The 11,928-nt window shown below is 55.8% G+C and overlaps 1 protein-coding gene across 1 annotated transcript; it reads left to right on the top strand.

Annotated features, from left to right (window-relative positions):
• The first annotated feature begins 2,594 nt into the window (after positions 1-2,594).
• On the top strand, positions 2,595-6,294 carry Reep4 (receptor accessory protein 4). Its single transcript, XM_042285117.2, has 8 exons — positions 2,595-3,076; positions 3,826-3,898; positions 4,297-4,373; positions 4,468-4,588; positions 5,035-5,148; positions 5,283-5,418; positions 5,556-5,710; positions 5,803-6,294. The coding sequence occupies exons 1-8, from the start codon at positions 3,045-3,047 to the stop codon at positions 5,866-5,868; spliced, it is 774 nt and encodes a 257-aa protein (XP_042141051.1). The 5' UTR covers positions 2,595-3,044; the 3' UTR covers positions 5,869-6,294.
• Positions 6,295-11,928: the final 5,634 nt, after the last annotated feature.

Genomic DNA, 11,928 nt, shown 5'->3' on the forward strand with positions numbered 1-11,928 from the left:
ATTGACACCTGCTGGGAGAGGGAAAAAAATCAGTTTTCTCCAATAGAGTGCCACTGGGTATATCAACCACTCCAGGCCAGGTCCCGTGCTCAGGAGTAATGGGCCAACACAAATCAGACTCCATGGTTTTATTTGTTTGGGGGTGTGCATGTGTATGTGTGTGTACTTTTTTGTTTTATTGAATATATGTATGTATGTATGTATATATATATATATATATATATATATATATATATATATATATATATGTGTGTGTGTGTGTGTGTGTGTGTGTGTGTGTGTGTGTGTGTATTTGGCCAGGCAGTGGTGATGTACACCTTTAGTCCCAGCATTCAGGAGGCAGAGGCAGGTGGATCTCTGTGATTTCGAGACCAGCCTGATCTACAAAGTGAATTCTGGGACAGCCAGGGCTACACAGAGAAATCCTGCCTGGGGGCGGGGGTGGTGGGGTGGTGGTGGTTCTCACATAATATATCCCTCTACACCTCCAGGTTTCTCCCCCGCCTCCTCTCCCACCTGGAGCTATTCTCTTTCTGTCTCTCAAGTGAAAACAAACAGGTTTCAAATGGATCATAATAAAATAAAATATAACGTCATAAGATAAATCAAAAACACATTGGAACTGGACAGAACAAACAGAAGGAAAAGAGCCTGAGAGCCGGCACAAGAAACTGAGACCCCCTGGTTCACACACTCAGGAATCCCATGAAAACACTACATTGGAAGCCACAGTAAAGATGCAGAGGACCCGGTGCAGATCCACGGGCATGCAGGCCCCGTGCATGCTGCCTCAGTCTCTGTGGGTTCATATGAGCATCCACCATGCTGATTCTGAGGGCCTTGCTTTACCTGGTGTCCTCCATCCCCTCTGGCTTCTCCATCTCTCTCTGCCTCCTCTTCTAAGGGGTTACCTGAGCCCTGAAGGGAGGGATTTTGATGGAGACCTCTCCTTTAGAGCTGAGTGTTACAAAGTTTCTCACTCTCTGCATAATGTCTGGCTGTAGGTCTCTGTTCCCATCTGCTGCAGGAGGAAGCTTCTTCTCCCTGGAGTCATGTTCATGTGTTTTAAGAGAGAGAAGGGACAAGAAGCAGGGTGAATAGGGAGAGAGCATCTGGGAGGAGGTGGGGGGATGGTAAAGAATGTGATCAAAATACATTATATGAAATTCTCAAAAAATAAATAAAAACATTTTAAAGCTGGGCGGTGGTGGCACACGCCTTTAATCCCAGCCCAGAGGCAGGCAGATCTCTGAGTTCAAGGGCAGCCTGGTCTACAGAGTGAATTCCAGAACAGCCAAGACTACACAGAGAGACCCTGACTGGAAAAACAAACAAACAAACAAACAAACAAACAAAACCATAACAAATAAAAAGCCAAAAACTGTCTCAAAAACCAAGATAATAATAATGACGATGATTATAATAATGATAATAATAAAATACCCAAGTTTTGTCAAATGTTACACCTCCCCAGTGTGACCAACCTCATAAGAAGTAGCTTTAATAACCCCATCATCTCACACAACAAAAAATACATGAGCACAAAAGCACGACACAAAATGGCAAGTGTTGATTTTAGAATTTTCTGTGATATTTGTATCCTTGATTCAGAATTTCAAACTTCTGGTAAAGAAGACATGGGTGAGTCCGGATCTTTGCTCAGTCTCTCAAGACACTAGGGTCAGACTGCCCAGATGTATGGATCTTAGAAAGCTGCTTTAGAGAGAGAAGTGGACCCCTGAGGTCCTTTGTTGGGAGGATGACTCCTGAACCGCACTACTAGGATGATGGGATCAGCTACAATGCAATTTTTTTTTCTATTCTTCTCTCTTCTCTCTTCTCTCTTCTCTCTTCTCTCTTCTCTCTTCTCTCCTCTTCTCTCTTCTCTCTTCTTTCTCTCTTCTCTCTTCTCTCTTCTCTCTTCTCTCTTCTCTCTTCTCTCTTCTCTCTTCTCTCTTCTCTCTTCTCTCTTCTCTCTTCTCTCTTCTCTCTTCTCTCTTCTCTCTTCTCTCTTCTCTCTTCTCTCTTCTCTCTTCTCTCTTCTCTCTTCTCTCTTCTCTCTTCTCTCTCTCTCTCTCTCTCTCTCTCTCTCTCTCTCTCTCTCTCTCTCTCTCTCTCGTGTTTTGAGACAATGTTTCTCTGTGCAGCTCTGGCTGTCCTGGAACTCACTCTGTAGACCAGGCTGGCCTTGAACTCCACTTGCCTCTGCCTGGGATTAAAGGCGTGCACCACCACCGCCGGGCTTGTTTTTTCTTTCTTTCTGAGTTTCTTTCCTTTTGGTTGTTTGCGACAGTGACAGTGTCATGATATATCTGTAACACAGCCTGGGCTGGTAATTCTCCTGCCTCAGCCTCAGGGGTTCATGTGTGCGCCACCACATCCAGTTAGGAGTCCGGGTTGTTTTTGTTCCTCTCTCTCTTTCCGTTGTGACTTTCCACCTGCTAACCTTTCAGACCTGCAACACTATTCGACCTGTGGCCCCACCTCCGAGATGCGCGGAGCATCGCCGCTTTAAGGGACTGGCCTTTTGTGTCCATGACCTCGCCCCGCCCCTCTGAAGGCTTCGTTGCGCCTGCGCCTCGAGCTTGAGCACTGGGGTTGGGCAGAACCAGGTTCCGTGCAACTTTCAAGTGAGTTACAAACTCCGCCCCGGACACTGCTGCAGGTGGTCAGCCACCCCGGGACCCCGGAGGTCCGTGAGAGCGGAGATCCGGAGCTGCCACCCTGACCCGGGACTAGCAGCGGCGCCCTCCACAGGCGAGCGCGCGGTTCTCCGCGGCAGGAACTGTCGGACTAATTCCGCGGCGCGGGGCGGAGGAACGCGCCCCGCCCTCCCCGCTGCCAAGTCGGTTTCCTCTTCAAGGCCCCACGTCCACTGGTTCCGGGTTCTCCAGGCTCCTCGCACTGTGGGGTAGGAGTCAGGAGTGGTGGTCTCTGCCTGCACCGAGGGACAGGTGTACTGCAGCGCCACTCGGCCCCTTGCCCCAGCTCCTGGGTGACCGTCCCTCCGGTTGTCTCTTGGGATCCTCTCCAAGGCTGTCAGGATGGTGTCCTGGATGATCTGTCGCCTGGTGGTGTGAGTATGAACCCTGTGAGACCCCCTCTGATCCCTGGAGCCAGCCTGCCTTTGGGATGGAAACTGGGAACGTTTGGTAAAGAAGAGAATTTTCTGAACTCCCTCAGCCCTTTCCTAACACACGCTTAACGGTCCTGGAGCTCTGAAGTGGGACCTGGTCACTGAATGCCTTGCTCCCAACCCGCGTCCTTCTAGGCTGATTGGGGACCCTTCCTACATGCGCACACACTGCAGACAGGTGCAGGCAGGGCTCAGGCCTTGCCACCCGCAGCCCAGTGAGAAGGGGATAGGCGCTGCTGTGGGCGGAGAATCCAGGTGCCGCCCTCCCATCTGAGCAGCCCTCCCATGACCCACCACCCCTAGCTTCAGCCTCCGAAGTCTACCCCTCACTTTTGGATAGTCCGACACCTGGTTCCAATGTCTCTGGCTGCATCCCGGTGGCCCTGGGCCTGATTGCGTGTAGTGGGAGGGAGCAGCTTGGTGCTCTCACCGGCCTTGTTGTGTGTTCCCAGCCTGTCCTGTACCCATGGGCCACCAGTGCAGGCCCGAGCAGGCTTGGGATGTTTGTAAACAGCCGGGTGGGGAGGCAGCCTCCAGGGCACTGACTCAGGCACCTTGGGTTGTGCAAGCCAAGCGGGAAAAACAGGGCAGGCACTGCCACCACGCATCCAGGTTGGGGGAATCAGCCACCTGGCAGGGAGAGGGTGGGGCATGGTGCCCCCTCACACTTCCTATGGCTCCTGTTCCAGGCTCTTATTTGGGATGCTGTACCCTGCATATGCTTCCTACAAGGCTGTGAAGAGCAAGAACATTCGAGAATATGTGAGTGTAAAGGGTTGGTGGGAAAGCTTAGCTAATGGGATTAACCTCGAGGAGTCGTCAGGAAGGGGTTGGTAAGACTTGGTGATACGGGAGGGCCGGAACGGGCCTTGAAGACTCCAGGGGGGCTCGGTGGTGTGGCCGATCTTGGGTAGAGTGGCCAAGTGAGCGTGGAAGGAGGGTGAGCCATTAGCATGCGCATGGAGGATCTTGTGGGTGAAGCATGCTGGGGTGGGCACTGGAATGAAAGGCAGTTTCTCAGGGGCTCCTGCCTAAGCAGACACGGGGACATGCAGCAATGTGGTGGGACAGGCTCTCAGGAATCTCTGGGCTGGGCCAGCCGGGGGCGGGCCTTGGCACCTCCGGCTCCCAAGCTGAGCTCGGTGCACTCTGACCCACAGGTCCGGTGGATGATGTACTGGATTGTCTTTGCCATCTTCATGGCCACAGAGACCTTCACGGACGTCTTCATTTCCTGGTTGGGCACGCGGATCGGCAGGCCGTGGGTTGGGAAGGCCCACCCCACTACCTGGCTCCTGGCTCACACACACACTCCTCTCCTGCTCCCCCAGGTTCCCTTTTTACTATGAGATCAAGATGGCCTTCGTGCTGTGGCTGCTCTCGCCTTATACCAAGGGGGCCAGCCTGCTCTACCGAAAGTTTGTCCACCCGTCCCTATCCCGCCATGAGAAGGTACCCCTGGGGGAGATGGAGGATTAACACAGAAGGGTGCGTCGGGGAGAGGGTGTCGGGGAGAGCCCTGTGTCTCAGGTTCAGGGAGCCTGAGATGCCCGGGTCCAATTTCCTGTCCCACTTCAGTTTTGCTGTGGGACTGGGCAAGGGGTTGGCTTTCCTCCCCTACCTGGGTGATACATAGGAATGAACTTTAGGGGTGTGACGTGCCAGCAGGAAGTTGATGTGGGCATGGAAACATGGAGGGGACACTCACTGAGGTGTGGAGTGGGTGGGCGGGCGGGCGGGGAACCCTGCTCTTAGTTTTGGTCCTGAGCCTATGTCTGTAGCTCCTGGGCCCTAGGTAGGAGTGGGCTTAGGGATCGGGACAGCCAGTGGCTTCTTGGGGTCTGCAAGGAAATGGCTCCTTGGTTGATCTGAGCTTGCTCTCCACCCTGGGTCTGCAGGAGATCGATGCGTGCATTGTGCAGGCCAAGGAGCGCAGCTACGAGACCGTGCTCAGTTTCGGGAAGCGGGGCCTCAACATCGCCGCCTCAGCTGCTGTGCAGGCTGCTACCAAGGTGCTTTGGGCCCCAAGGCTCACCATTGAGCCAGTTCAGTTGCTGAATCTTGTGCCCCAGTGATTAGCTAAGCCCGTCCGCCCGTAAGCCCTCTTCTGCAGTTAACACAGTGCCTCCCGTCTCTCACCTCCTAGAGTCAGGGTGCTCTGGCTGGAAGGCTACGGAGCTTCTCCATGCAGGACCTCCGCTCTATCCCGGACACCTCTGCCCCCACCTACCAAGATCCCCTCTACCTGGAAGACCAGGTGCCCCGACGCAGGCCCCCGATTGGTAAGCGGGAAAACAAACCAGAGCTGACCTGAGAAGGTCTGCCTCTCTGAGGGCTGGAGGGACAGTGAGTGGGAGTGGCCGGCCCCAGGCTTGTGGAAATGTTCAGCTTTGTCCTCCCGCTGGCCCCTCTTCCACAGGGTACCGGCCGGGTGGCCTGCGAGATAGTGACACAGAGGATGAGTGTTGGTCAGACAATGAGGTAGTCCCCCAGCCACCTGTCCGGCCCCGAGAGAAGCCTCTGAGCCGCAGCCAAAGCCTTCGGGTGGTCAAGAGGAAGCCATTGGTGCGAGAGGTCAGTGTGTTGGAAGGGCCGTGTGAGGGACGTCGGTTGAGCTGCCGCGCTCACACCACTCACGGTGTATTGATTGGCTTTCTCTCCCCAAGGGCACCTCGCGCTCCCTGAAGGTCCGAACCCGGAAAAAGACGATGCCCTCGGACATGGACAGCTAGATTCTGCAGTCAGGCCATCTTACCTCTTGAGCCAGCAGGGGACCTTTTGCTGCTACACCGGTTGCCTGGGCTCCGCCCCTTCTGGCTTCTGCAGCTGCCTAAGGGGGGGGGGCGGCACACATGGTGTGGTACCCGGCATGGGGATGCACCTACAGTATACCAAAGCAGGCCAAGCCCAGGGGCCTATTTATTGCCTTCTTCAGCCTTTTCCCTTTCCAGACACGGGACCAGAGCCCCTCTAGTCCCCACAGATGAAATCCGAAGTCCAACCTGTTGTGTTCATTCCCTTCTACTTCAGAGTACTTGACAGCCTTTTCTAAGGCCTGGTGTGCGTGTGTTCTAGCTGTGTGTGTTCACGTTGGTGAGTGAGGTCAGGCTTGTGAATATTTTTATAAATAAATACCTAACGGTGTTTGGCTTCCCGGATCTGTCTCTTCACTGCTCACCTCTCATATTGTAACTAGCAGCCCACTGCAGGCTCTGGCAGAAGGGTGAAAGGAAAGACTCCCAGACCTCTGTGCTTAGAAGGGGAGGCCACCAGTAAACAGTCACAACAGCAAGGAGTCAGGCTGGAGCCTTTGATCCCAACATTGGGGGAAGGGGGGCGGGTATCTCTGAGTTGAAGTCCAGCATGGTCTACATAGCAAGTTCCAGGACTAGAGAGACCATGTCTCAAAAAAAAAAGTCTTTTTTTTTTTTGGGGGGGGGCTTAAGACCAGGGTTTCTCTGTGTAGCTTTAGAGCCTGTCCTGGAACTCGCTTTGTAGACCAGGCTGGCCTCGAACTCACAGAGATTCACCTGGCTCTGCCTCCCAAGTGCTGGGATTAAAGGCGTGTGCCACCACTGCCTGGCAAGAGTCAGACTCTTGGAGAGGACTCAGAGTCAGGAGTCAGTACTGGCCCTTACAGGAAGAGGCAAAGGTATGGAGAGGGTGTGGAGACGGCACAGAGCAAACCTGGGAAGGCAGGCTAGGTCTTCCATGAACCTGGAGGGTCCTCAGTTATGTAAACTTTTTCTGGAAACATTCAGGTATAATCAGGGTGAACTTACACTCTAAGCCGCTAGAGGGCAGCAGCTGCCTGGGGCCAAGCTGCCCCCACCTTCCAGGTCAAGGTGGGCGGGGCTCGGAGACTGGCCAAAGCCTCGCCCTGCTGGGGCCTGGCTGCTGATGGGGCAGGCCAAAGGAATGATGCCGAACCCAGCAGGGCCAATGATAGCCCTTCTCTGCTGCTAGTGGCTGATCTGTGGCCTGCTGCATCTACAGAGACCCAGGCTCTTGCCCCTGCACTGGCTCTAATCCATCTCCTCTGACGCCTGGGTCATCTGCCCCTGATGTTGGAGTGACATGGTGCCCTGGGATGCTCCCTCCCCACACTCCCATCTGCCCATCTCTCCCACTTCAGAGTCAAGAGGTGGATGAGAATGCTGGTTGGAAAGATATGAGCTGCTAAATTGGAGTAGCCTGTGAGGATTAACTCTTGGTGTGGGGATTATCTGGGTTTTATTGAAGGGAAGGCATTTAATCTGTGTGGCTGATTTAGCCTCTCTCGGATTGGGATTCAGTGGCTTCCTCATGGCATTCCCTCTCATTGTGATGCTGATTTACCACCTCATTAATTCACTCAGAAGATGTGTTGCTAGATAGTGTAGGGGTGAGAAGACAAGGAAGTCTGTACTATTATTATAATCCCCATTTCCCAAATAGGCGCATAAAGGGCAAATCATTTGCCCAAGGTGGCCCAGCTACTAAGTGCAGGATTGGGCTTTGGACCAGGCAGTCTGGCTCCAGAGTTGATGTACTTAATCACTATTCAGTAAATGGGCTGTTCCTTGCCTGGGAGGCAGGGAGAAGGAGCCTGGCATGTATGGAATATTCGTTGCATGCCTGACCTTGTGCTGGGCATTTCGCAGAGATGGTTTCCTTGCATTCTCTCAAATGAGCCAATGCCCATTTTATGGGCGAAACAGCTTTCTGCTCTACAGTAGTACTGCCTGGGAGGTGGGCAAAGTCGGTCCTCCTGGCAGGACAGCCGAAGCCAGTATCCCCAGGCTCTGTGAAGCCCAGGCCCACATTTTACCATCTCTGCTCTTCCCTGCCTGACTTTGCCCTCTGCAGATTTATACTCCTACCCCAGCCCAGATGACTGAAACCTCCGAAGGCATGCCTCCACCTTGCCTTGCTCACCGGGCGTTCCTCCCATCGCTGTTCATGAAGAGATTCTGTTTCCATCTTGAGTACGTCATAATGTTTTGTCCCTCCTCAGTCGTGACTTCAGAACCAGCCTTATTTTACTGTTGTATCCCAGCCCAGAATAAGTGGTTGAGGTATTTTTAGAACTGTGGGATTTGGTGGTAATTGTCTGACTTCTGAGCTCAAACATCACCCCCGTCCCCGTCCTCTGGGAGCCCTCTTTAACTCCCCAGCACAAGATTAGAAGTCATTTGCCGCCATGTGCCTGTCTCCAGGAGTGGCTCCTAGCCTCAGCCCAAGGCCTGACACCTCAGAGGCCTGAAGGCGGGCTGCTACGGAACCAACACATACATCAGTGTCTTCACCCTCTTCAGGGTGGGAGTGAACATGTGCTTTGGTGTCTGTGCCCTGTGTCACCTCAGTTTGGCCACACAGCTTTCAAATCCCCAGCGTCTCTGATAGGGCTTCATGAATGGCTGGCTAAAATTGACTACCAAGGCATCCTGAGGCCACACAGGAAGAAGTGAGCAGAAGTCCGAGTTGTAGGCTGTTCTGAGCAAGCATACATGTGAGCCTGAGACTTGAGGCACTGGGTATCATATGGACATACCTCAGAGCTGCTCCGCCTCTCTGAGAACCGCCCAGGCACACCCCCAACCCAGCACTATCCACCTCTGGAGAGGGTCCCTGGCCCACCGCTGATCCTCCGGCCTGGCCTCTTAAGGGGGAGGCGGGAGTTAAGCCGTGTTCTTGCCTTCCAAGGGCCACCAACCTACTTGATACCACGGTGCCTGGTCTCCTGGGGTAGGATCAAGGTTGGAAAGGACCTGACTCCATGAAGGCCAGTCCCTAGAACATACTTTCTGTGGGTCCTGGTCCCGTTCCCACTCCTCAGCCTTCCCCCCCACTTCCTGGCCTGTTACCTGCTCCCCCCCCCCCCCCCCCCCCCCCCGTCTCTCTCCTGTCTCCCTCCGCCTCACCTGCCTCTGTCACGGGCTCCATCACTGTCCCTCTGACCTGTGGCCGGTCTCTGTCACAACCCACAGGAACCCACGGCTGTATTTTTAGCTGCCGTCCTCAGCAGCATACTAAGCCTCTAGATCCCACCTGTGACCCTGGCCCAGGCTGAGTTGGGGGGTCCTGGCAGGCGCTGTCCTCCACTGGAGGGGATTCAGGGCGTTAACTGCTTAGGTCCTTGTCCCCATTTCTCACCCAGCATCTGGGGTTGGGGCGCACTAACAGGTGATCTTCACCTCAGCAGGCTGGTGGTGCCTAGGGCTGGGGTGGGGGATCCTGGGGGCAGAGCTGACATTGCTGGGGCCCCCCGCGAGTCCCCAGGCTCAGCCTGAGAACCACATTGGAAGCTAGATGGCGGTGGGGGAGGGCTAGAGAGAAGGAGGGCTCCCGAAGAGGAATTAGGTCAACGATGTGGGTGGGTGGGCCAGAGGAGAGGACAGCATCTACCACCGAGCTTCCTCCTGGCTCCAGCAGCATCTCCACACTTCCCTTCCCTGTCCCCTCCCCCCTGGTCCTGGGAGATTTCTCCCGGTATCCCCCGCCCACCCCCCACCCCGCTCCGCCGTGTCCCCCACCTCAGGCATGGCCACGGGGTGGGGGTGGGGTGGGGGGAGGCCAGCCTCAGCTGTCTGAAGGATGGAGGGGCTGAGGAAGCAGGGCTAGGTGCCCAGACGGCCGCGTGTGTGGGAGGGGATGTCCTCAGATGCCCTCCACCCGGCAGTCCCCGCTCTGACGTGTGGTGCCCCCCCCTCTCCCCGCCCGGATTAGTGGCAGCTTGGCCTGACTCTCCGGGGCTCCTTCCCCCTCCCTGCCTGCTGCCCACCCCTGGGCAGGGGGCTACTCTGCCTGAGGGGCACTGTGCTTGCCCAGGTAAGGGGCTCTGGGGTGGAGAAAGGGCAGCCGGCTGGGAGTGAGGCTGTGCCTGTCAGCACGAGTGTGTGTGTGTGTGTGTCAGCATGTATGTCAGTGAGTGAGGTGTCGGTGCGGGGCTGGGGCTGGACCCACGAGAGTCTGGGGGTGCTAGTCAGCTTGCTAGGTCCATGGTCTGGTTTTGTGACCACACAGCGGGTGGCTTTCCCTTCTGTGTTTGTGTCTTTCCTGTGTGTCCTCAGGCTGCTCCATCCTCAGGCACAGCACAGCCAGCTACAAGGACTCTGGCCTGTGCCATAGGCTCTCATGGAAGGGATGGGGAATGTGGTGGGATGCGGGTGGTACTTCCCCCCACCTTCATCTCCACTAACCCCTAAACATTCCAGAAGACTGCCCTGGGAGCTCGGGTCTAGTCCAGGCAATATAATCTGACAGGCAGATATGGCAGCTGGGGGTGTAGGGGTGGGGATCTGTTCACCTCCCCCCTGAGACCGTCCCGATTACCTTAGGGGAAGACAGCCACAGGCCCTGGGGACTCTGGACAGCCCAAGCTTCTCCTTTGGCTTCTTCCAGCCCTCAAACCACAGGACTTTTCCCCAAGACAACGACTCTCCCACAGGCCTCAGCTAAGGTAGGCCAGAGGCTTAGACAGGGACCACAGGTACATCCCAGTCCAGCACCTTGCCCAGGAGCCAGGCGGGGGTCTGGAGGCCAGGCTGAAGCCTTGGAGCTCCAGTCCCGATGGGACCCTCCTTATTCATCTCCCATAGCACACTGGGGTCAGGCCACCTCCAAGGGAGTGGATAAGAAGAGGACTATGAAAAACTCAATCAAGTAAACAATCCCTGCCAGCCTGCCCCCACCAGACTTCGCCTCTGTGAAGGTGAGAGGCTAGGAAGATTTGTGCCAATGAGGCCCAAGTCTGAACAGTTTCCACTGTGCGGACCTCCTCTCCCAAGTACCCATCCTGTCCTCCACAGTTGGTGAAAGGCTCCTTGCCTTCACCCTTGTCCCTTGGGAGAGAAAGACCTTGGGCTCTTCATTGTACCCCTCTTCAGAGATGGTGGTATGACTTGGGACCGGGTTGTGGCCACCAAAACTCATCCCTTCCCCAGGGATGGGGAAGTAGGCAGTACTGCTTCTGTTTCAGACTGGGCTCAGAGAGGCAGGGGAGTCGAGGGGCAGGAGGTGGGTGCCTTCAGGGAAGGGAAGCACCCGTTGGGCGTGTGGGTTTCTGTGTGTGTCTGTCTGAATCTGTCTGTTTGTGTGTGTGCGCTCTGGAACCACCCCCGCAGAAGAGCAGGGATGCTTCCTCGGGTGGAGGGTGCCCTGTTTGCCCATTTCCTCTCTTACTCGCTGTTCCCTCCCAGGAGCCACTCCCATGGGCTCCTCTCCAGGCTGGGCCTGGGAGCACCAGGAACATTGAGGATGGGGCAGCCGAGCGGGCAACCCCAACTGGAGGTTCGGAGGCTTGGGCGCTTCTGGCCCCATCACTTCTCTGGACACTTGGTAGAAATCAAGGCCCTTAGACCAGGGAACAGACCAGACGGCAAGGCCCTCCCAGATTCCAAAGCATAACACTTTGCGTAACCTCGTGCCCTGAGAGGGATGCTGGGAAGAGGGGCTTGGGCAGGTGAAGATGAAGAATGAGAAGCCACCAGTCATTGGGGTGTGCCCGGAGTTGGAAAGGACAGGGAGAGAGTGGTCCAGCAGGCACGGGCCTGCTGGCGTGGGTCGCAGCACCCATCACTGACCCGTGAGAACCCGACTGCCCCTGCCAGCTCTGGCACTGACCCCTCCCTGCCGCCCCGCCCTAGCACCCCGGGGGGCACCCCGCCTCACCGTGGCCTGGTCCGGCCCCTCCCGCCCTTTGCTCCAGTTCCCGGGCTTGGCACCTACAGTGGGGGTGCTGCCCGCCTGCCAGGCTCCGGGCCGGGCCCACGGGAGGGTGGGGCGGCTGGGAAGCTGGCACACTGCCCCAG

Source organism: Peromyscus maniculatus, chromosome 9, assembly GCF_049852395.1.
Source record: "Peromyscus maniculatus bairdii isolate BWxNUB_F1_BW_parent chromosome 9, HU_Pman_BW_mat_3.1, whole genome shotgun sequence".
Lineage (NCBI taxonomy): Eukaryota > Metazoa > Chordata > Mammalia > Rodentia > Cricetidae > Peromyscus > Peromyscus maniculatus.